Source organism: Macaca fascicularis, chromosome 19 (assembly GCF_037993035.2).
Source record: "Macaca fascicularis isolate 582-1 chromosome 19, T2T-MFA8v1.1".
Classification (NCBI taxonomy): domain Eukaryota; kingdom Metazoa; phylum Chordata; class Mammalia; order Primates; family Cercopithecidae; genus Macaca; species Macaca fascicularis.
In genome coordinates, this window is record NC_088393.1 from 10,716,459 (window position 1) to 10,741,011 (window position 24,553).

The 24,553-nt window shown below is 47.6% G+C and overlaps 1 protein-coding gene across 8 annotated transcripts in view; it reads right to left on the bottom strand.

Moving 5' to 3' along the window:
* DNMT1 (DNA methyltransferase 1) overlaps positions 1-24,553 on the bottom strand; it is a 62,294-nt gene that overhangs the window by 35,527 nt on the left and 2,214 nt on the right. For 5 of the 8 annotated variants that reach the window (XR_012428362.1, XM_005587929.4, XM_015440375.3 and 2 more), the window contains exons 2-9: positions 14,263-14,299; positions 12,084-12,191; positions 11,659-11,878; positions 8,459-8,534; positions 6,400-6,478; positions 4,809-4,843; positions 4,048-4,132; positions 1,511-1,545 (exon numbers count right to left, since the gene is read on the bottom strand). Coding sequence is in view for 7 of the 8 variants with exons in the window: in XM_005587929.4 (XP_005587986.2) it covers positions 1,511-1,545; positions 4,048-4,132; positions 4,809-4,843; positions 6,400-6,478; positions 8,459-8,534; positions 11,659-11,878; positions 12,084-12,191; positions 14,263-14,299 (675 nt within the window). In the remaining variant the exon portion in view is untranslated. The remainder of the gene's footprint in view (positions 1-1,510; positions 1,546-4,047; positions 4,133-4,808; positions 4,844-6,399; positions 6,479-8,458; positions 8,535-11,658; positions 11,879-12,083; positions 12,192-14,262; positions 14,300-24,553) is intronic. The other 3 variants (XM_074025819.1, XM_074025818.1, XM_045380159.2) reach the window with 1 other exon arrangement.

Genomic DNA, 24,553 nt, shown 5'->3' on the forward strand with positions numbered 1-24,553 from the left:
GCCCTGGCGCTGAGGTGGGGTATTCTGCCCACCTCTGGATTCAGGCTCACTCTCAACATTTGCTTCAGCTAATTGCTTTTTCTTTTTCTTTTTTTCTTGAGGCAGAGTCTCGCTCTGTCACCCAGGCTGGAGTGCAGTGATGTGATCTCGGTTCACTGCAACCTCCGCCTCCCGGGTTCAAGTGATTCTCCTGCCTCAGTCTCCCAAGTAGCTGGGACCACAGGCATGCACCACCACGCCCAGCTAATTTTTTGTATTTTTAATAGAGACGGGGTTTCACTACGTTGGCCAGGTTGATCTTGAACTCCTGACCTCAAGTGATCCAACCGCCTCAGCCTCTCAAAATGCTGAGATTATAGGTGCGAGCTACTGCAACTGACCCAACTTTTTTCAAAAAAGGTTTGAAAAAGTGCTACTTTTCATTTCTACCCTTGTGATCTGGCACAGCCACAAGTGTGTACCCAGGTTGGCCAAATTGTGGAGGCAGAGCTGGGTCAGCCCAGCTGTCCCCACTAAGCCAGCTCAAGATCAGCTGACAGCCACCAAGCTGTAGACAAGTGAGCTTGAAAAATGCTCGCTGTTGTAGGCCTCTGGCCTTGGAGTCATTTGTCACACAGCATTTTCACGGCAAAAGGTAAGTGACACAGCTGCTCACTCGACGGCCTTTCACTACCACACAACACACAGCTGTGTGACCAATCCTGAGGAGGGCCCTGGGGTTGGGAAGAGAAATTGAAGCTAACTTCACCCTGTAATCCCAGCACTTTGGGAGGCTGAGGCAGGTGGGTCACCTGAGGTCAGGAGTTCAAGACCAGCCTGACCAATATGGTGAAACCCTGTCTCCACTAAAAATACAAAAATTCGCTGGGCATGGTGATGCACGCCTGAAGTCTCAGCTACTCAGGAGGCTGAGACAGGAGAATCGCTTGAGCCTGGGAGTTGGGGGTGGCAGTGAGCCGGGATCACACCATTGCACTCCAGCCTGGGTGACAGAAGGAGACTCCGTCTCTAAGTTAAATTAAATTAAAATTTATAAAAGTTAACTTCAGGGCCGGGCGCAGTGGCTCAAGCCTGTAATCCCAGCACTTTGGGAGGCCGAGATGGGCGGATCACGAGGTCAGGAGATCAATACCATCCTGGCTAACACGGTGAAACCCCGTCTCTACTAAAAAATACAAAAAACTAGCCGGGCGAGATGGCGGGCGCCTGTAGTCCCAGCTACTCGGGAGGCTGAGGCAGGAGAATGGCATAAACCCAGGAGGCGGAGCTTGCAGTGAGCTGAGATCCGGCCACTGCACTCTAGCCTGGGCGACAGAGCAAGACTCTGTCTCAAAAAAAAAAAAAAAGTTAACTTCAGCCTTCACTTCAGGGTGTCCTCACCTTTCACAAGTAGAACTCGCCCACTTAGGAGACATACGATTAGTGCCCAGGGTTCCACACCAACCCGTTATTTTACCAGGATACTTATGTTAGCAATTCAGTTTCACAACATAAAGCACAAACAACTTACGGTTCTTTGGTTTGACTTCGGAGTCTCTTTTCTTCCTAAAGTTGCGGGGAAAAAAGACAAGTTAGTTTTTTTGATTTGGTTTGGATCTTTCTGATCCTAGAGTCCAGGGGTGGGAGTGAAGACTGTCTACTGGCGGGCACGGTGGCTCACGCCTGTAATCTCAGAACTTTGGAAGGCTGAAGTCGGAGGATCACTTGCGCCAGGTGTTCAAGACAGCAATTTTCCTTTCTTCTTCAGTGGGGTAAGTAGACAGGAAATGAAACTCTTAGAAAGGAGATACTACAACACTGCAGTTTAAGTATTTTTACTTCAAAATTCCTCTACCACTTGTCATCAGTAAGTGTTGATAGCCTCACAGAAAGTAACTTTATTATAAATCTCCACTTCCGATATAAAGGAATGAAATACGATGGTGCAATCTGGAAAGGAGCTCCAACTGAGACACAACACCACATCCTCTGAGACTGCATTTATTCATTTATTTATTTATGAGACGGAGTCTCACTCTGTCACCCAGGCTGGAGTGCAGTGGTGTAATCTTTTTACAGAGATTTTTTAGTAGAGACAGGGTTTCATCACGTTGGCCAGACTGGTCTTGAATTCAAGTGATCCGTCCGCCTTGGTCTCCCAAAGTGCTGATATTACAGGTGTGAGCCACCATGCCCAGCCTGAGGTTGCATTTAAAGAACTAGATACTTCTTGACAGAGAATCAGGCAAGTCAAATCCAACCCTCAGAAACTCCACATGTGGTAGTTTGTGAAGAGATCACAACGGTCAGCGATATTAAGAAACGCTTTGCAGCCGGGCGCGGTGGCTCAAGCCTGTAATCCCAGCACTTTGGGAGGCCAAGGCGGGCGGATCACGAGGTCAGGAGATCGAGACCATCCTGGCTAACACAGTGAAACCCCGTTTCTACTAAAATTACAAAAAATTAGCCAGGTGTGGTGGTGGGCGCCTGTAGACTCAGATTTTACAAAGAAGATGAGAGACTGGGGAAAGAGCTAGTCTGACTTCACAGAGGAGAATGCAACTTTATGTCTGGATGATGCTAAGGAATTTTAGCACCTCCTACGTCTGAAAAGTAGATCTTCACCAAGATCCCATCAGCCAGAGAAGGAAGTGGGCGAGGTGACAGACTGAAACTCTGTGACTAGTTGATTAAGTAGCATAGGTTGGCCAGTGTGGTGGCTCATGCCTATAATCCCAGCACTTTGATGGCTGAGGCAGGTGGACCATTTGAGGTCAGGAGTTTGAGACCAGCCTGGCCAACATGGTAAAACCCTGTCTCTACTAAAAACACAAAAATTAGCCAGGTGTGGTGGCAGGCGCCTGTAGTCCCAGCTACTTGGGAGGCTGTGACACGAGAATTACTTGAACCTGGGAGGCGGAGGTTGCAATAAGCCAAGATCGCATCTCTGTACTCTAGCCTGGGTGACAGAGCAGGAGACTGTCTCAAAATAAATAAACTAATTAAATTAAATAAATACCACAAATAAGTAGCAAAGGTCCTCACTATGACAACCTCATACCCTACCTTCCATGTAGAGAACCACAAAAAAATAAGTATTTTAGGCCAGGTGTGGTGGCTCATGCCTATAATCCCAGCACTTTGGGAGGCCAAGGCAGGCAGATCACCTGAGGTTGGGAGTTCAAGACCAGCCTGACCAACATGGAGAAACCCTGTCTTTACTAAAAATACAAAATTAGCTAGGTGTGGTGGCAGGCACCTGTAATCCCAGCTACTCAAGAGGCTGAGGCATGAGAATCACTTGAACCCAGGAGGCGGAGGTTGCCATGAGACAAGATCACACCACTGCACTCCAGCCTGGGCAACAGAGCAAGACTGTCTCAAAAAAAAAAAAAAAGAATTTTAGCACCTCCTATGTCTGAAAATTAGATCTTCACAAAGATTTCATTAGCCAGAGAAGCAAGAGGGCAAGGTGACAAACTGAAGCTCTGTGACTAGTTGATTAAGTAGCATAGGTTGGCTGGTGTGGTGGCTCATGCCTGTAATCCCAGCACTTTGGTGGCGAGGCAGATGGATCATTCGAGGTGAGGAGTCAGAGACCAGCCAGGCCAACACAGTGAAACCCCATCTCCACTAAAATTAGCCGAGTGTGGTGGCGGGCGCCTGTAGCCCCAGGGACTCAGGAGGTTGGGACACGAGAATCACCAGAACCTGGGAGGCAGAGGTTGCAATGAGCCAGGATCGCACCTTTGTACTCCAGCCTGGGTGACTGTCTCCACAGCGGGAGACTGTCTCAATAAATAAATTAATTAAATAAAATGAAATTTTGAAAATCACAAATAAGTAACAAGGGTCCTCACTATCACAACCTCATAACCCACCTTCCATGTAGAGAACCATGAAAAAACAAGTTTGAAAAGTGTTTAGCCAAAGTCAAAGGCACTTCGATCACTGGCAAAAGCCATCTCGTTCTTCCACGTTCCCCACCCGCTGTCCCCATGTCCTGGAAGGAAACTGGGACCATATAGGATTAGGGGAGAATTAAACTTAGAGGTGATAGAGCTTTACTTTTTCATCTCTTTCTTCTTCCTTTTCAGAGCGTGTTCCTGGTTTTGCTCTTTCAGGTTCTTCTGCAGGAAGCGGTCTAGCAACTCTGTCAAGCAAAATAACACAGACCCCAAGTGTGAGTGCCAGAAGCCTCCCCAAAGAAGCAGTTTTCATAAAGCTCCTCTTTCCTACCCCCAAAAGCAACCTTCATTATCTCAGGAGCCCGGACAGATACACACTCATTTAACCTGTAGTATCTGATATGACTTTTACATCTGGTTCGAATGCCAGCTGCCCTCAATTCATTCTTTCCAAGGAAAGAGGAGAATTGTACTTGAATCTAAACATCAATGATCTGATCCCAAATTCAGATCCTTCATAAGGATATGGCTGCCTTGGAAACTCACAATAAAGTTCTTCTTTTTAAACTTTTTTTTTTTTTTTTTCCTGTCACTCAGGCTGGACTGCAGTGATATGATCTCAGATCACTGTAGCCTCCACCTCCTGGGTTCAAGCAATCCTACTGAGTAGCTGGGATTAGAAGCACATGCCACCACACCCAGCTAAGTTTTATATTTTTAGTAGAGACGGGGTTTCACCATGTTGGTCAGGCTGGTCTTGAACTCTTGACCTCAAGTGATTCACCCATCTCGGCCTCCCAAAGTGCTGGGATTACAGGCATGAATCACCTTGCCCAGCCTTAAACTTTCTGAAAAAGTAGTTTTGTGATCAAGATTACACAACTCGTAGAACAAAAAGAAAGGCATAGTAACTATTCTTACCGTTCTTTGGATGTAACTCTACGTCTCTTCTCATCCTGTGTGGAGGGAAGGGAGGAAGAACAAAAAAGATTAGAATACTGGTTTCAAGGGAAGATCAACACCAAAAGTGTGAGTTGAAATATTAACACATTTGACATGGTTACAACAAGAGTGGGAAAGGAGGGGGCCTGGGTTTTTTGGGAGAAGATCTGAGAAACTCTTACTCTCGTATTAATCCCCACCAACCCCAAAACAAAGGCAGGTCTGAGAAGTAGGCAGGCACACTGCCCATCAATAGAGATCGCCTAGTGATGCTACGCAAGAGAATCAAAGATTCCCCATCTTGCGTCAGGAATCTGTTTAGTTTATGTATTAGAGACCAGTCTGGGCAACATGGGAAACCTCATCTCTACAAAAAATACAAAAATTAGCTGATTAGCATGTGCCTGTAGTCCCAGCTGCTTGGGAGGGTGAGGTGGGAGGATCGCTTGAATCCAGGAGGTTGAGGCTGCAGTGAGCCATAACTGTGCCACTGCACCCCAGCCTGATGACAGAATGAGATCTGTCTCAAAAAAAAAAAAAAAGAAAAAAGAAAAGAAAAGAAAAAAGTCAACTGTAATCCCAGCACTTTGGGAGGCTGAGGCAGGTGAATCACTTGAGGTCAGGAGTTCAAGACCAGCCTGGACAACAAAGTGAAATCCCATCTCTACTAAAAATATAAAAATTAGCTGGGTATAGTGGCACATGCCTGTAGTCCCAGCTACTCAGGAGACTGAGGATGGAGAGTCACTTGAACCCAGGAGGCAGAGGTTGCAATGAGCCAAGACTGTGCCATTGCACTCCATCCTGAGTGAAAGAGTGAGACTCTGTCTAAAAAAAGTTAAGAAAAAAAAAAATTGGCTGGGCACAGTGGCTCACGCCTATAATCCCAGCACTTTTGGAGGCTGAGGCGGGAGCATTGCCTGAGCTCAAGGAGTTCGAGACCAGCCTAGGCAAAATGGTGAAACCCTATCTCTACTAAAATACAAAAATTAGCCGGGCGTGGTGGCACACGCCTGTAGTCCCAGCTACTCGGGAGGCTGAGGCAGGAGAATCGCTTAAACCCGGGAGGCTGAGGTTGCAGTGAACCAAGATGGTGCCATTGCACTCTAGCCTAGGCAACAAGAGCAAAGCTCTGTCTCCAAAAAAAAAAAAAAAGTCCAAACACATACATACATATATATACACACACACACACACACATATATAACAGGTATGTTTATAAGACTGCCTTCCCACTCGAGCTATGACGTCATTTCTCCCCTGGGCCTCCAGCCTGCCCTGCAGATTTCAAATTTGCCAGCTTTCACAATCTTGTGAGCCAATTTCTCAAAATAAAGTCTCTCCCCATAAATATATATTCCAACGAAAACAAGAAAATAAAACAAATTATATACACATACACGTGCATACGTATCTATCTGTATACACACATATACATTCTATTGGTCCTGTCTCTCTGGAGAGCCCTAACTAGACAGGGTTTTTATTTACTTGGACAGATCACATATGAAGTCACAATCGTCAAATACCAAGTTAAGGTAGAGTCAGGAAATGAAAGCACTGGCCCTACCTGGTCTTTGTCTTCTTCCTTGATGGACTCATCCAATTTGGCTCTTTCAGACTCTTCCTGAGGTTTCCGTTTGGCAGGGCTGTCACACAGTGAGGCTGACCGTTAGTGGAACAAGACCCTAGGCCTCCAGCGGGCCTGGAGTGGACCCTCATTCCCCAGGATGTCGAAAGAGGCTTCAAGTTCAATGTTTCTCTGAATGACAGGTTTAGAATGCTGTCTTGCCACCTTGTAAGTCCTAAGAAATCATGGGTCTAAACACTGATCAACAGCTGCTAGTGTCAGATGTTACACACCTTTCTGATGGAGGAACACAGCACCATCCATAAAGTCAGCCTCAGACCAAGTACAGTGGCTCACGCCTGTAATCCCAGCACTTTGAGAGGCCAAGGCATGAGGATCACCTGAGTTCAGGAGTTTCAGACCAGCCTGGCCAACATGGTAAAACCCTGTCTCTACCAAAAATACAAACATTAGCCAAGGATTGTGGCAGGCACTTGTAATCCCAGTTACTCAGGAAGCTGAGGCAGGAGAATCGCTTGAACCTGGGAGGTGGAGGTTGCAGTGAGCCAAAATCATGCCACTGCACTCCAGCCTGGGTGACAGAGCAAGACTCCATATAAAAAAAAAATGAAGTCAGCCTCAAAAAATAAAAAGTTGGAATCTGATCAGGCCTGTAATCCTAACTATCAGTTTATAGGGAACAGAAGACAAGGGGACCTGTGGAACACTACAAAGATGCAATTGGCCCAATCTAGGAACTGCTGGACAAATGAATTTCTTCAAGTAAAGGGCAAGAAGATAAGAGGAATTTAAAATCTGTGAGGAATTTTAAGTAAAATAGGAGGGAAGGAATCTATAACTTTAAGGAACAAGTCAACCAAACGCTGTCTGTTTGCCACACGGCTTGTTCACCACAAAGGGAAAAATGTAAATACCAACTACATATCTGATAGTAGGGAATTCTTACATTTTATAAAGACATCAGAACAGTATTATTTATACTTTGGTTTGTTAAAAAGACTGTTTTGGCTGGGCACAGTGGCTCACGCCTGTAATCTAGCACTTTGGGAGGTCAAGGTGGGCAGATCACCTGAGGTCAGGAGTTTGAGACCAGTCTGGCCAACATGGTGAAACCCCATCTCTACTACAGATACAAAAATTAGCCAGGCATGGTGGCAGGCGCCTGTAATCCCAGCTACTCAGGAGGCTGAGGCAGGAGAATCACTTGAACCCGGGAGGCAGAGGTTGCAGTGAGCCGAGATTGTGCCACTGTACTCCAGCCTGGGTGACAGAGCCAGACGCTGTCTCAAAAAAAAAGAAGACTGTGGGCCGGGCGCGGTGGCTCAAGCCTGTAATCCCAGCACTTTGGGAGGCCGAGACGGGCGGATCATGAGGTCAGGAGATCGAGACCATCCTGGCTAACACGGTGAAACCCCGTCTCTACTAAAAAATACAAAAAACTAGCCAGGCGAGGTGGCGGGCGCCTGTGGTCCCAGCTACTCGGGAGGCTGAGGCAGGAGAATGGCGTAAACCCAGGAGGCGGAGCTTGCAGTGAGCTGAGATCCGGCCACTGCACTCCAGCCTGGGCGACAGAGCAAGACTCTGTCTCAAAAAAAAAAAAAGAAAAAAAAAAAAAAGAAGACTGCTAAATGTTAGCAATTATTGTAAACTATAAGTAATTTAAAAAAAGTTGTCAAGAGATCTCACTATCTAGAAATATACTAAAATATTTATGGACAAAGTAATCCAGGTGGGGCGGGGACACACAATACAGGGGTATAGATGAAACAATGGCTGTAACTTGATAACTGTTGGCACTAGATGGGTATTTCAGGATTCATTATACAAAACTCATAATTGTGTGTACATTTCACCTTTCCTATGAGTAAAAACAGTTAACGCTTTCAGAAATGCTATTCATAAACATCTAGTGAACAGAACTGCAAGATGAAAACCTATATAACATGGAAGACAGAATTGCCACGTGACCCCCTACCAATTCCATCCCAAAATGGCCGACCCCTAAAAAAATGCAGCTGCCAATTTATCATATACTGACCCCTTTGTGAAATGAGATGTGATGGTGGTTTGTCTGGTGCTTTTCCTTGTAATCCTGGGGCTAGGTGAAGGTTCAGCTGTTTAAAGAAAAAAATGTATTAAAAAAAAAAAGCCACTGTAAATAGAAAGCCCACAGCAATAATGCAGTTCAACATTACTAAGCTATTGCAGGAAGCCAGGTTCTAAGGACTAAGCATCTTTGCATTTTTATTCTAGTCAATAACCAGCTCGCTAATGTCAGCAGTTAGCACCTGCCAGTTTGCTGAGCCATATCATGTCAGTTATTTGAGGGGCCAAATGCTAAAGAAGGCCAGGAAACAGAACCTCTTGTTAAAATACCAAAAGATGAAGTGGGCCAGGCACAGTGGCGCACATCTATAATCCCAAAACTTTGAGAGGCCGAGGTAGGAAAATAATCCAAGCTCAGGTATTCGAGAACAGCCTGGACAACATGGCAAAACCCCATCTCTACTAAAAATACAAAAAAATTAGCTGGGCATGGTAGTACACACCTATAATCCCAGCTATTCAAGAGGCTAAGGCATGAGAATCACTGGAACCCAGGAGATGAAGGTTGCTGTGAGCCAAGATCACAGCACTGCATACAGCCTTGGCGACAGAGCAAGACCCTGTCTCTTAAAAATAAAAATGCCGGGCGCGGTGGCTCAAGCCTGTAATCCTAGCACTTTGGGAGGCTGAGACGGGCGGATCACGAGGTCAGGAGATCGAGACCATCCTGGCTAACACGGTGAAACCCCGTCTCTACTAAAAAATACAAAAAACTAGCCGGGCAAGGTGGCAGGTGCCTATAGTCCCAGCTACTCGGGAGGCTGAGGCAGGAGAATGGCGTAAACCCGGGAGGTGGAGCTTGCAGTGAGCTGAGATCCGGCCACTGCATTCCAGCCTGGGCTACAGAGCGAGACTCCGTCTCAAAGAAAAATAAATAAATAAATAAAAATAAAAATAAAAATAAAAAAAAGAAGGCCGAGCACGGTGGCTCAAGCCTGTAATCCCAGAACTTTGGGAGGCCAAGATGGGCGGATCACAAGGTCAGGAGATCGAGACCATCCTGGCTAACACGGTGAAACCCCGTCTCTACTAAAAAATACAAAAAACTAGCCGGGCGAGGTGGCGGGGGCCTGTAGTCCCAGCTACTCGGGAGGCTGAGGCAGGAGAATGGCATAAACCCAGCTGAGATCCAGCCACTGCACTCCAGCCTGGGGGACAGAGTGAGACTCCGTCTCAAAAAAAAATTAAAATAAATTAAAAAACAGAAAAGGAAGAAAAGAAATAGCCCTGGTGCAGTGGCTCATGCCTGTAATCTCAGCACTTTGGGAGACAAGATGGGCAGATCACAAGGTCAAGAGATTGAGACTATCCTGGCCAACATGGTGAAACCCGTCTCCAATAAAAATACAAAAATTAGCTGGGCGTGGTGGCACCTGCCTGTAGTCCCAGCTACTCAGGAGACTAAGGCAGGAAAATCACTTGAACCCAGGAAGTGGAGGTTGTGGTGAGCTGAGATCACGCCACTGTACTCCAGCCTGGCAACAGAGTGAGACTCCGTCTCAAAAAAAATAAAATAAAATAAAGAGCTGGGTGCAGTGGCTTACGCCTGTAATCTCAACACTTTGGGAGGCCAAGGCAGGTGGATCACCTGAGGTCAGGAGGTCGAGACCACCTTAGCCAACATGGTGAAACCCCGTCTCTACTAAAAGTACAAAAATTAACTGGGCGTGGTAGTGCGTGCCTCCATCTCAAAAAATAAAATAAAAATAAAAAATAAAATAAAATAAGGCCAGGCACAGTGGCTCACACCTGTAATCCCAACACTTTGGGAGGCCGAGGCGGGCAGATCATGAGGTCGCGAGATTGAGACCATCCTGGCTACCATGGTGAAATCCCATCCTACTAAAAATACAAAAAATTAGCCAGCCAGGCATGGTGGCAGACACCTGTAGTCCCAGCTACTTGGGAGGCTGAGGCAGGAGAATGGCATGAACCTGGGAGGCGGAGCTTGCAGTGAACCGAGATTATGCCACTAGGCAACAGAGCAAGACTCTGTCTCAAAAAAAATAAAATTAAAAATAAAATAAAATAAAAATGAAGTGGCTGAGAACCAGACCTGAGCTCAAGTACTATCCTCTTGTTTTTTTAAAAATTCCAGAAGAGTTCCTTTGCCTACAAACTAGACAGGAGTCTGAGAATAAATGTTTAGTTTAACCAGGCATATAAGGTCTTAGAAGGAGTTAAGTATTTTTAGCACTTGTCATCTGCAACCTCTCACACATGTAGCCATGTTTTGGAATCTAATGCTGTAACTTGGTCAAAAACAAATTTTTTTTTTTTTTTTTTGAGACAATGTCTCTCTTGTTGCCCAGGCTGGAATTACAGGTGCCTGCCACCAAGCCCAGCTAATTTTTTGTATTTTTAATAGAGATGGGGTTTCACCAAGTTGGGCAGGCTGGTCTCGAACTCCTGACCTCAGGTGATCCAGCCACCTTGGGCTCCCAAAGTGCAGGGATTACAGGCATGAGCCACCGCACCCCCGGCTAAGACAAAATTTAAAGATGTACACATCTTAGTTAGGAAGTGTCTAGTAATTACTAGTGAGGACGTGTATACAAGAAAGGAACCTGGAAACACTGACCCAGGGTCCAAGTTTAACTGCCCACTTATACGCTACTAAAGCCTCCTTCTAGGCTGAAAATGAGCCAAGTGGTGCCAGGCTCAGTGGCCCATGCCTGTAATCCCAGCACTTTGGGAGGCTAAGGCAGGTGGATCACTTGAGGTCAGGAGTCCAGACCAGTCTGGCCAACATGGTGAAATCCTGTCTCTACTAAAAATACAAAAATTAGCTAGGGGTGGTGCTGCCCGCGTGTAATACTAGCTACTTGGGAGGCTGAGGCAGGAGAATCGCTTGAAACTGGGAGGCGGAGGTTGCAGTGAGCCGAGATGGCGCCATTGCACTCTAGCCTGGGCAACAGAGCAAGACTCTGTCATTAAAAAAAAAAAAAAAAAAAAAAGAGTCAAGCTGGGCCAGGCGTGGTGGCTCATGCCTATAATCCTAGCACTTTGGAGGATTCTTGAACTTGGGAGGCAGAGGTTACAGTGAGCCGAGGTTACACCACCGTGCTCCAGCCTGGGCAACAGAGTGAGACTCCATCTCAAAAACAATTAAAAGGAATCATCTGCTCTTACGCTTAGTCTCTCCATCGGACTTGCTCCTCCTGGGCGTGCGAGGTTTGGAAAGGGGTTTGGGGGGACTGTTGGCATCTGCCATTCCCACTCTATGGTCTTCACCTCTTGCTTGGTTCCCGTTTTCTAGACGTCCATTCACTTCCCAGTTGCAAGCATGAGCACCGTTCTCCAAGGACAAATCTTTATTTAAAAGGGATTTGACTTTAGCCAGGTAGCCCTCCTATAGCAGGAAAGGATAATTTAAGTAGCAGTGAATGTAAACAAGTGTCAGAGAACAAGGAAACACATGTGTTTCCATCATCATCATCATCATCATCATCATCAGGCAATGAGGACAGCTGGAGATCTTGCTGCCTCCGTGGTCACAGACAAGTTACTGGGAGGAGACATTTTTCTAGAGGCTGGGATGCTGAGAACTGACTTACCTCAGATAATTCTTCTTTACGTAATTTGGTTTCCAAGTCACATAACTGATTCTTTATTTCTGTTTGCAGAAATTCATGCAAGAGATTCAATTTCTCCTTCACACATTCCTGAGGGAAGGATAGAGGTTTAGTGGTCCCCAGATTCCCAAGCTATTCACTAATGGACTAACACACAAATTACTGAGCTGCCTGGTCACATCACAATGACTGAACGACAGGCAATGCTGTCTCGGCCAAAACACAGTCATGAAATGTGTTCAGGGAATTTCCATTAGGATCATTTCACTCCTGTCTCCAAAGTGGTGAAAATTGGAAAAGCTGGAGGTGAGATGGAGACTTATGGTTTACAAGAACAATACTGTGCTTCTGTAAAGTGTTGGCCGGGCACAGTGGTTCACACTTGTAATCCCAGCACTTTGGGAGGCTGAGGCAAGTGGATTGCTTTGAGCCCCAGAGTTCAAGACCAGCCTGGGGTGACATGACAAAATCCCATCTTTACAAAAAATACTAAAAAACTGGCCGGGCGCGGTGGCTCACACCTGTAATCCCAGCACTTTGGGAGGCCGAGGTGGGCGGATCACGAGGTCAGGAGATCAAGACCATCCTGGCTAACACGGTGAAACCCTGTCTCTACTTAAAAAAATGCAAAAAGATTAACCCGGCGTGGTGGCAGGTACCTGTAGTCCCAGCTACTCGGGAGGCTGAGGCAGGAGAATGGTGTGAACCTGGGGGACAGAGCTCGCAGTGAGCCGAGATCGCGCCACTGTACTCCAGCCTGGGCAACACAGCCAGACTCCGTCTCAAAAAAAAAAAAAAAAAAAAAAAAAAAGACCAGGCGCGGTGGCTCAAGCCTGTAATCCCAGCACTTTGGGAGGCCGAGATGGGCGGATCACGAGGTCAGGAGATCGAGACCATCCTAGCTAAATACGGTGAAACCCCGTCTCTACTAAAAAATACAAAAAACTAGCCAGGCGAGGTGGCGGGCGCCTGTAGTCCCAGCTACTTGGGAGGCTGAGGCAGGAGAATGGCGTAAACCTGGGAGGTGGAGCTTGCAGTGAGCTGAGATCGCACCACTGCACTCCAGCCTGGGCGACAGAGCGAGACTCCATCTCAAAAAAAAAAAAAAAAAAATTAGCTGGGCATGGTGGCTTGAGCCTGTAGTTAGAGCTACTCGGGAGGCTGAGTGGGAGGATCACTTGAGCCTGGGAGGCGAAGGTTGCAGTGAGCCAAAATTGTGTCACTGCACTCCAGCCTGGGCTACAGAATGAGACCCTATCTCAAAACAACAACAACAAAAACACAATAAAACAGTGTTACCAGGACAAGTTACAATCCAGAGTAGATTGTTTAGGAACTGAGATTGGTTAAAAAAAAAAACAAAAAAAACACAGGCCAGGCGCAGTGGCTCATGCCTGTAATTCCAGTACTTTGAGAGGCCAAGGTGAGCAGATCACGAGGTCAGGAGTTCAAGATCAGCCTGGCCAACATGGTGAAACGCCATCTGTACCAGTAATATAAAAATTAGCTGGGCGTGGTGGCAGGCACCTGTAGTCCCAGCTACTCAGGAGGCCGAGGCAGGAGAACTGCTCGAACCCAGGAGGTCGCAGTGAGCCGAGATCGTGCCATTGCACTCTAGCCTGGGTGAAAGAGTGAGACCACCTCAAAAAAAAAAAAAAAAAAAAAAAGGGCCGGGTGCGGTGGCTCACGCCTGTAATTCCAGCACTTTGGGAGGCTGAGGCAGGCGGATCACAAGGTCAGGAGATCGAGACCATCCTGGCTAATACGGTGAAACCCCGTCTCTACTAAAAATACAAAAAATTAGCCGAGCACAGTGGCGGGCACCTGTGGTCCCAGCTACTCGGGAGGCTGAGGCAGGAGAATGGCGTGGGCCCAGGAGGCGGAGTTTGCAGTGAGCCGAGATCGCACCACTGCACTCCAGCCTGGGCGACAGAGCAAGACTCCGTCTCAAAAAAAAACAAAAACAAAAACAAACAAACAAAAAAAAACACCCAACTATTAGCAGCAAATTAGTGCTGACATTCACCAAGAGTATCCAAATTATCTTTGAAATCATGGGAAAAAGTGTGAAATCCATTTAAAGAAAACAAACCTCTTTTCATGATCCACAAAGTATGTCAGTCACATTTGGTAGCAAGAAAAATTTTAAGGTGGAGATTACCTTTTCTGTTAAGCTGTCTCTTTCCAAATCTTTGAGCCTAGGAGGAAGAAATAGGGGAGAAAATACAAATACTTGTTAAGCAACTTCATTTGCCTGTAAGAATATCACAGTTCTAAACAAGTTTTGGACAGAAACAAGTTTAACGTATGAGTGTTAGAAAAACCAAAGCTGGCTTTTGTCTCCCCACAAGAGTCTAGAGTGTCCTACTGGAATGCCTAATGCTAAGAAGTCATCTGATCTGAACAAGCTTCCCCTTTTGGGGGCCATTTTTCTGATGACTGTGAGATTACACAGCAGCTCTGTAACAGAATATGTATATGTGTGTGTGTATACATATATATGTGTGTATATATATGTGCATACATATATATGTGTATATATATGTGTATATATATGTGTATACATATATATGTGTGTATATATATGTATATACACATATACATATGTGTGTATGGAGTGAAGTGGTGCGATCTCAGCTCACTGCAACCCTTGCCTTCTGGGTTCAAGTGATTCTCACACAGTCTCCCAAGTAGCTGGGATTACAGGTGCCACCAGCCTGGTTAATTTTTTGTATTTTTAGTAGAGACAGGGTTTCACCATGTTGGCCAAGCTGGTCTTGAACTTCTGACCTCAAGTGATCCGCCTGCCTCCGTCTCCTGAAGTGCTAGGATTACAGGTGTGAGCCACAGTGCCTGGCATGCATATATACATATAATTTTTTTTTTTTTTTTTTTTTGAGACAGTCTCCTTCTGTCGCCCAGGCTGGAGTGCAGTGGTGCAATCTCGGCTCACTGTAACCTCTGCCTCCCAGGTTCAAGCTATTCTCCTGTCTCAGCCTCCCAAGTAGCTGGGACTACAGGCGCCCGCCACCACACCCAGCTAATTTTTGTGTTTTTAGTAGAGACAAGGTTTCACCATATTGGTCAAGCTGGTCTTGAACGCCTGATCTTATGATCTGCCCGCCTCGGCCTCCCAAAGTGCTGGGATTACAGGCGTGAGCCACCACGCCCGGTCTAATTTTTTTTTTTTTTTTTTTGAGATGGGGTTTCACTCTTGTTGCCCCGGCTGGAGTGCAATGGTGCGATCTCAGCTCACCACAACCTCCACCTCCCGGGTTCAAGCAATTATCCTGGCTCAGTCTCCCGAGTAGCTGGGATTACAGGCATGCACCACCATACCCAGCTAATTTTACATTTTTAGTAGAGACAGGGTTTCTCCATGTTGGTCAGGCTGGTCTCGAACTCCAGAGACCATGCCCAGCCTATATATTTTAAAAGGTACCAGGGACCGGGCATGGTGGCTCACACTTATAATCCCAGAACTTTGGGAGGCCAAGGCAGGCGGATCACTTGAGCCCAGGTGTTCAGACTAGCCTGGGCAACATGGCAAAACCCTGTCTCTACAAAAATTAGTGGCTGGGCGTGGTGGCTAATGCCTGTAATCCCAACACTTTTGGAGGCCAAGGTGGGTAAATTACCTGAGGTCAAGGGTTTGAGACCAGCCTGGCCAACATGGCAAAACCCCATCTCTACTAAAAATACAAAAATTAGCTGGGTGTGATGGTGGGTGGCTGTAATCCCAGCAACTCGGGAGGCTGAGGCAGGAGAATCGCTTGAACCCAGGAGACAGAGGTTGCAGTGAGCCGGTCACGTTGCCCAGGCTAGAGTGCAATGGCAAGAGTGAAACTCCATCTCAAAAAAAAAAAAAAGCTGGGTTGGTGGTACATGCTTGTGGTCCCAGTTAGTTAGTTGGGAGGCTAAGGAAGGAAGATCACCTGAGCCCAGGAGGTCGAGGCCACAGTGAGCCGTGACTGCATCACTGCACTCCAGTCTAGGCAACAGAGTGAGACCCTGACTCAAAAAGATATCAGGAAAGGAGGGGCAGGTCATACAGTTGGGGCCCTTTACGTAAGGGAACTGACCTACAGCTGGTCTTTCTCCAGTTGGGTCTGACCACAGCCCATAACAAGGTGTGCCACAGTATGGCCAGTGTCAGAATAAGTAGCCCAGGGCCACAGGACACTGGGGGAACAGCCAGTTAATATTCCTAAAGGCCTGGTGGGGGGTGGTGGCATTTTAATGAGGATGAAATGGGGGAGTGAAGCATCCAGGGAAGCAAGGGGTATCCACACACAGGGCGGATAGAGGTGAAATTAGAGGAGGTGGCTGGCGCCTCCCCAAATAACTCATTCTTCAGGATGTCTCTAACTAATCATTCCTAAATGTAGAACTGCCAGGAGTTTCCCTGGGAAATCGTGGTCTGATTTGATTACTGACAATTAGTGGCTTGACTCTTTCGGGGACAAAAAGGGAAAACATAAAAGAACAATAGCTGGGTGCGGTGCTGTGGTGCTGAGTGCCTGCAACCCCAGCTACTCAGGCGGCTGAGGTGGGAGGACAGCTTGAGGCCAGGAGTTCGAGTCCAGCCTGGGCAACATAGGGAGATCCTATCTCTTCAGAAAAAAATAAAGGAACAAGAAGAGAAGGTACCAAGGAAAGGGAAGGGAACACAGAGGCTGTTGTTCCCAGCCTGGGTGCTAACTGCAGACGTGGAATGAGAACAGGTCTAACCAGCTGGGTAAGTGTCTGTTGGTGGAGAGAAGGTGCCCCAGGCAGGGACCAGTCCACTGCCGTCTCTGGACCTTCCCACCCAGCACCCGCACAGACAGGTGCTCAGTTATCATTTGCCTGAAAGGCAGAAGTGGCTCCTCCAGGCTGGCCTTCCTAGAGGGCAAGTACAGGCAGTAGCATGAGGAATGCTTTGCTGGACCGATGTCTTACAGCAGCTGCTCTGGGTCATGCGGGCCCTGATTCCCCACCAGCGCTGCTCACATCTGAGCACCTGCTGAATGCCAGACCCTGCTCCAGGCAATGAGTTAAGTGATTAAATGTAGGTGCCACTAGGCAGGGACTTCCTGACTTGCTGCATGGTTAGGAAAGACTGCTCCGTAGGCCGGGCGCGGTGGCTCAAGCCTGTAATCCCAGCACTTTGGGAGGCCGAGACGGGCGGATCACGAGGTCAGGAGATCGAGACCATCCTGGTTAACACGGTGAAACCCCGTCTCTACTAAAAAATACAAAAAATTAGCCGGGTGCGGTGGTGGGCGCCTGTAGTCCCAGCTACTCGGGAGGCTGAGGCAGGAGAATGGCGTGAACCCGGGAGGCGGAGCTTGCAGTGAGCTGAGATCCGGCCACTGTACTCCAGCCCGGGCGACAGAGCGAGACTCTGTCTCAAAAAAAAAACAAAAACAAAACAAGACTGCTCTGTAGGGCCAGGTGCAGTGGCTCATGCCTGTTATCCCAGCACTTTGGGAGGCCGAGGCAGGCGGATCACAAGATCAGGAGATTGAGACCATCCTGGCTAACACAGCGAAATCCCGTCTCTACTAAAAATACAAAAAAATGGGCAGGCGCGGTGGCTCAAGCCTGTAATCCCAGCACTTTGGGAGGCTGAGACAGGCGGATCACGAGGTTAGGAGATCAAGATCATCCTGGCTAACACGGTGAAACCCCGTCTCTACTAAAAAATACAAAAAACTAGCTGGGCGAGGTGGCGGGCGCCTGTAGTCCCAGCTACTCGGGAGGCTGAGGCAGGAGAATGGTGTAAACCCGGGAGGCGGAGCTTGCAGTGAGCTGAGATCCGGCCACTGCACTCCAGCCTGGGCGAGAGAGTGAGACTCTATCTCAAAAAAAACAAAAAACAAAAAAAAACACTCTGTAAAAGAGACACTTCGCACCCTGGAAACACAGTGGTAACATAGACTGCATATTATATATACTGCATCAGTTGGACTCAAGGTGCTATGAGGTGAGACACAGTAGCTCACGCCTGTAATCCCAGCACTTTGGGAGGCCAAGGCAGGAGGATCATTTGAGGTCAGGAGTTTGAGACCAGCCTGGGCTACATTGAGAGATCCAGTCTCTCAAAAAAAAAAAAAAAAAAGTAAAAATTAGCCGAGTGTGGTTAGTCTCCACCTGTGGTACCAGCTACTTGGGAGGCTGAGGTGGTAGGATCGCTTGAGCCTGGGATGTTGAGGCTGCAGTGAGTTATGATGGCACCGCTGCACTCCAGCCTGTTCAGCCTGGGCAACAGAGCAAGACCCTGTCTCACAAGGAAAAAAAAAAAAAAGATGCTTTGACATCAGGATTTCCAGGAGCACAGGGAACCTCTTCCGGGCAAAAGTCATTCTACCCTTGTAGCAACTGGGGTCCGAGGAGAGCCTTAAGTCAGGAGGGCTACAGAAACTGGTACTTCCAGCCAGAGGCACACAAGCTGTGGTAACAGCATTACACTCGATTTCTCAGTCACTCTGCTGAGAAAACTGGAAGGACATGGCTTGTACCTCTACCAAGCTAGCCAGTCTCCTGATCCCGAGGTTGCCTGGGGTGTGAAGGACAAGGTTCAACTGACTGCGGAGACCAAGGTGTCCTTTGCAGAATGGGTCTGCTTTCTTTCAACCCCTCCTATGAACTGGGATATTTAGCCTGGCAAAGAGAAGAATAGAGAAACCTTCAAAACCCCTAGAATGTCTCATCCAGTGGAGACTGGATTTAACCTGCCTGGCCCCAGAGTGGCAGGTGGGATCCCAGGCAGGCACCCAGGAGCTGGCAGGAGGGTCACTGTAAAGACACCCTTCCCTGGTAAAACTGTGATGACACCAATCACACCTGCTAAAGCCAGGAGGGTCGAGGACGGCCAAGAAGGAAGTAGCAGAAGACTCAGAATGCCGGCTTAGCGCATAGCCTGAGACCCTATGATTCCTTCCTAGTGTTTCCCTCGGAGATGAGCCCTCTGCAGAGGGAAGATAAGATATATATATAAACAGTTGGCTGGGCACGGTAGCTCACGCCTGCAATCCCAGCACTTTGGGAGGCTGAGGTGGGCAGTTCACCTGAGGTCAGGAGCTCGAGACCAGCCTGACCAACACAAAGAAACTCTGTCTCTACTAAAAATACAAAATTAGCCGGGCATAGTGGCACATGCCTATAATCCCAGCTACTTGGGAGGCTGAGGCAGAATCGCTTGAACCCGGGTGGCGGAGGTTGTGGTTAGCCAAGATCACACCATTGCACTCCAGCCTGGGCAACAAGAGTGAAACTCCGTCTCAAAAAATAAATAAATAAATAAATAAATATATAAACAGCCACAGAAGAATAAGGCAAATATGGCTCACGCCTGCGGGCTTCCCAAGATAAAGGGTGTAACAGCCTCAGGAAGGAATTGAGAGCTCTGTGCGAACCGGGCACAGGAAGCTGCTTAAATAGGCGGACCGTCGAGAAATGGCTGCCTCTGGAAACACCCAAGAAACAAACGCCAGACTGGTCACACACAGAGAGGGAAAGGCACCTCCAGAGAGGAGGCTGGCGACAGTCGGAGGGAGAGCAGAAGCATCACACTTATCAATCTTATTCCATAGTTAACAAACCACCAAAGCAGTCAAGGGGAAGTAGAACCCGTGATATCAGAGCCATGTTAAGAAAACTAACCCAGCAGAGGTATCTAGTATAGATTGGATAGGAAGAAGTTATAAAATGTTAGATTACTCTAACACCTCTATGCCAGAAATGCTGGTCTGAAATATAGCAGACCATGGCTGGGCGCAGTGGCTCATGCCTGTAATCTCTATACTCGGGAAGCCAGGGCAGGAGGATCACTTGAGCCCAGGAATTCGAGACTAGCCTGGGCAACAGAGCGAGACCCTGTCTACAAGAAAAAATAATTAGCTGGGTGTGGTAGAATGCACCTATAGTCCTAGCTACTCGGGAGGCAGAGGCGGGAGGATCACTAGAGCTCAGGAATTTGTGACCAGCCTGGGCAATACAGTGAGACCCTGTCTCTACAAAAAAATAGTAATTAGCTGGGTGTGATAGCATGTACCTGTACTCCTAGCTGCTCAGGAGGCCAAGGCGGAAGGATCACTAGAGCCCAGGAATTTGAGACCAGCCTGGGCAACATAGTGAGACTCTGTCTTTACAAAAAATAGTAATTAGCTGGGTGTGGTGGCATGCACCCATAGTCCTAACTACTCAGGAGGCTGAGGCGGGAGGATCACTAGAGCCCAGGAATTCACGACTAGCCTGGGCAACACAGCGAGACTCTGTCTCTACAAAAAATAGTAATTAGTAATTAGCTGGGTGTGCTAGCATGTACCTATAGGCCTAGCTACTCGGGAAGCTGAGGCGGGAGGATCAATACAGCCCAGGAATTTGAGACCAGCCTGGGCAACACAGCAGAGACCCTGCCTGCCTAAACAAAAAATAGTAATTAGCTAGGTGTGGTAGTATGCACCTGTGGTCCTAGCTACTCAGGAGACTGAGGCAGGAGGATCACTAGAGCCCAATGAGCTATAATTGTGCTGCTGCATTCCAGCCTGGGTGACAGAGCAAGACCTTGTCTCTAAAAATATAGTGGACCATGCAAGACAAGTTACAAGTCTGTCAACCCAGCTTCTTCAGGCTGGCTGCATGGCAGCTGGAGCAGGGCTGCCCAAGACAGCATCTGCAGTAGGCAAAAGAGTAGACCCACTGGGCACGGTGGCTCATGCCTGTAATCCCAGCACTTTGGGAGGCTGAGGCGGGCAGATCACCCGAGCTCAGGAGTTCAAGAGCAGCCTGGGCAACATGGCAAAACCCCATCTCTACTAAAAATACAAAAATTAACTGGGCTTGGCCCGGCACGGTGGCTCACACCTGTAATCCCAGCACTTTGGGAGGCCAATGCAGGCGGATCACGAGGTCAGGAGATCAAGACCATCCTGGCTAACACGGTGAAACCCCGTCTCTCCTAAAAATACAAAAAATTAGCCAGGCGTGGTGGTGGGCACCTGTGGTCCCAGCTACTTGGGAGGCTGAGGCAGGAGAATGGCATGAACCCGCGAGGCGGAGCTTGCAGTGAGCCGAGATCAGGCCACTGCATTCCAGTCTGGGCAACAGAGTGAGACTCTGCCTCAAAAAAAAAAAAGAAAAAAAAAGAATCATAGTATAATAATTTTTTTTTTTTTTTTTTTTGAGACAGGGTCTCGCTCTGTCGCCCAGGCTGGAGTACAGTGGCATAATCATGGCTCACTGCAGCTTCGACCTCATGGGTTCAAGTGATCCTCCCACCTCTGCTTCCTGAGTAGCTGGGACCCCAGGAGCATGCCACCATTTTTGGCTTTTTTTTTTTTTTTTTTTTTTGAGACGGGGGTGAGGGTCTTCCTATGTTGCCCAGGCTAGTCTTGAACTCCTTGGCTCAAGCGATCCTTCTGCCTCGCCTCCCAAAGTCCTGGGATTACAGGCATGAGCCACTGCACACGGCCTAGTCTAATAACTTTTACACATACTGGGACCAAAATGCGTGTGTGACTCACTTTCTTGCTAGATTCACTTTACTGCGGTAATCTGGAACCAAACTCACAGCATCCCCACTGTATACACAGGACCACAAAATTAACAGGTGACAAAGGGCTTTGGACAGGTGCTGCTCTCAACACATCTATACCGATAAGCTCAGTCTTCCTAACACCCCTGTGGAGCAGGTAGCCCCACCCCCTTTTTATAGATGAAACACCAAGGCACCAAGAAGTTCAATAACTTAGCCATACAGCTGGCAAGTAGGGCGGGATGTGAACCCCAGCAGTCTGCACCCCTAGAATTCTACCACAGGGGAGCAAAACAAAAAGAGGTAAGTCAATTTTGCCTTATTCAGTATGTACTCAGTAGTAGCCAAGGAACTGGAGTTAAGGAGTTCAAGACCTAGCTTAATCCAATCACAGAATGACTAGCAGATAAGAAAGCTGTAGTAGTTACAAAAGCTAATCAGTTGTGCGAAGGAGGCTGCTAGCATTAATGTGTTAATCCAGGCTGTACAGGGGAAGAGCTAGCATGCAAGCATTCGAGTCTATTGTGCTCCAAGCTACAGATACAGTGAATATGGCAGACATGCTCTGGTAACAGACTCTGAAATAATCACTAATTTCAGTGTTATAATGGCACCATGTGGGGTACACCAACAAGATTCAACACTCTTATTGTGGGGAAGCAAGCCTAGCTGTCTGAGAGCAGGCTTAAGAATCAATTAACAGGCCAGGCACGGTGGCTCACGCCTGTAATCCCAACATTTTGTGGGGCTGAGACGGGCGGATCACTCGAGGCCAGGAGTTCAACACCAGCCTGGCCAACACAGTAAACCCTGGTTTCTACTAACAATAAAAAAAAATTAGCTGGGTATCTTGGCGCATGCCTGTAATCGCAGCTACTTGGGAGGCTGAGGCAGGAGAATTGTTTGAACCCGGGAGGCGGAGGTTGCAGTGAGCCAAGATCTCACCACTGCACTCCAGCCTCGACAACAGAGCGAGAGTCCGTCAAAAGAAAAAAAAAAAAAAAAAAAAAAAAAACATCAAACAATGAACCAGCTGGACACCATGGCTCATACCTGTAATCCCAGCATTTTGGGAGGCTAAGTCGAGTAGATCACTTGAGGTCAAGAGTTTCAAACCAGTCTGGTCAACATAGCAAAACCCAGTCTCTAATAAAAATACAAAAATTACCTGGACTTGGTGGCGGGCGCCTGTAATCCCAGATACTTGGGACGCTGAGGCAGATTTGCTTGAACTCAGGAGGCGGAGGTTGCAGTGAGCTGAGATCATGGCCACTGCACTCCAGCCTGGGAGACACAGCAAGACTCAGCCTCAAGGGGGAAAAAAAAATTAGCTGGGCGTGGTGGTGCACACCTGTAATCCCAACTACTTGGGAAGCTGGGACAGGAGAATTCCTTAAACCCGGGAGGCGGAGGCTGCAGTGAGCTGAGATCACGCTATTGCACTCCAGCCTGGGTCACATAGCAAGACCCTGCCTCAATTTAAAAAAAAAATCTAAGTTTCAGGTACTGTTGGATGCCATGTTTGTTTATTTTTCATATAATGAAATATTTTCAAAATGTTAAAAAAAAAAAAAGTCTGTGGAGTGAGTCATATAAACTGCAGCTTCAATGTCTACCACATGGTCAAAAGCAGTCCTCCAAAACTCCAATGCCTACAGTGAAGCAATCTGAGTTCAAAGAAATGTGGAACCCAGGGTCAATGGTGGATTGTAAGGCTCACCTAATGGTATTCCAATTCAGCCAAACAAAATATTTGCACAGGGCCAACAGAGCCCCTAAGCCAGTGGCCTATTGGCAACCCCAGTTGAAGGGAAAGGCTTTGGCAAGCAGCAGACCTTAGCAGGAATTCCTGCTTCCTGGCAGTTAACTCCTCCAGCATCCACTTTTAAGAACTCTTGAGGAATAATGGCCGGGCCCAGTGGCTCACGCCTGTAATATCAGCCCTTTGGGAGGCCAAAGCAGAGGACTGCTTGAGCCCAGGAGTTCAAGACCAGCCTGGGCAACAAAGCAAGACCCTCATCTCTAAAAAAAAAAATTTTTTTTTTTTTTTGAGACAGAGTTTTGCTCCTGTTGCCCAGGCTGGAGTGCAATGGCGCAATCTCGGCTCGCTGCAACCTCCACCTCCTCCGTTCAAGCCTCCTGGGTTCAAGCGATTATCCTGCCTCAGCCTCCTGAGTAGCTGGGTTTACAGGTGCCCACCACCATACCTGGCTAATTTTTTTTTTTAGTAGAGATGGGGATTCACCACGTTGGCCAGGCTAGTCTCAAACTCCTGACCTCAGGTGATCCACCCATCTTGACCTCCCAAAGTGCGGGGATTACAGGCGTGAGCCACTGAGCCCGGCCTTCTAAAAATTTTTTTTAAGGATTAGCTGGGCATGGTGGCATGTGCCAGCTACTCAGGAGGCTAAGGCAAGAGGACTGCTTGAGCTCATGGGTTTGAGGCTGCAGTAAGCCATGACTATGCCACTGCATTCCAGCCTGGGTGACACAGTGAGATCCCGTGTCTTAAAAGAAAAAACTTAAAAAACAAGCTAAGTTAGCCACTAGCATATGAACCTTTATGTGCCATGCATATTCTCATTTAACCCAATACCACCTGAAAACACATGTCATTATTCCTAGACTATGGATATAGAGGTGGCATATGCTTGTTTAAGATCATCGAGCCAGTGGAGGCCATGTTTTCAAGAAGGCTGGGCAGGCCAGGTACAGTGGCTCACACCTGTAATCCCAACACTTTGGGAAGCTGAGGCAGGAGGATCGCTTGAGGCCAGGAATTGAAGACCAGCCTGAGCAACATGGCAAGACTCCGTCTCTACAAAATTAAAAAAAGGAATAAAAAAGGAAGGCCGGGCCCAAACTTCTCTGAATTGGGTCTAACATCATGAAGCCAGGTACTTTTGTAACTTCACTTCCATTCCATTTTAAA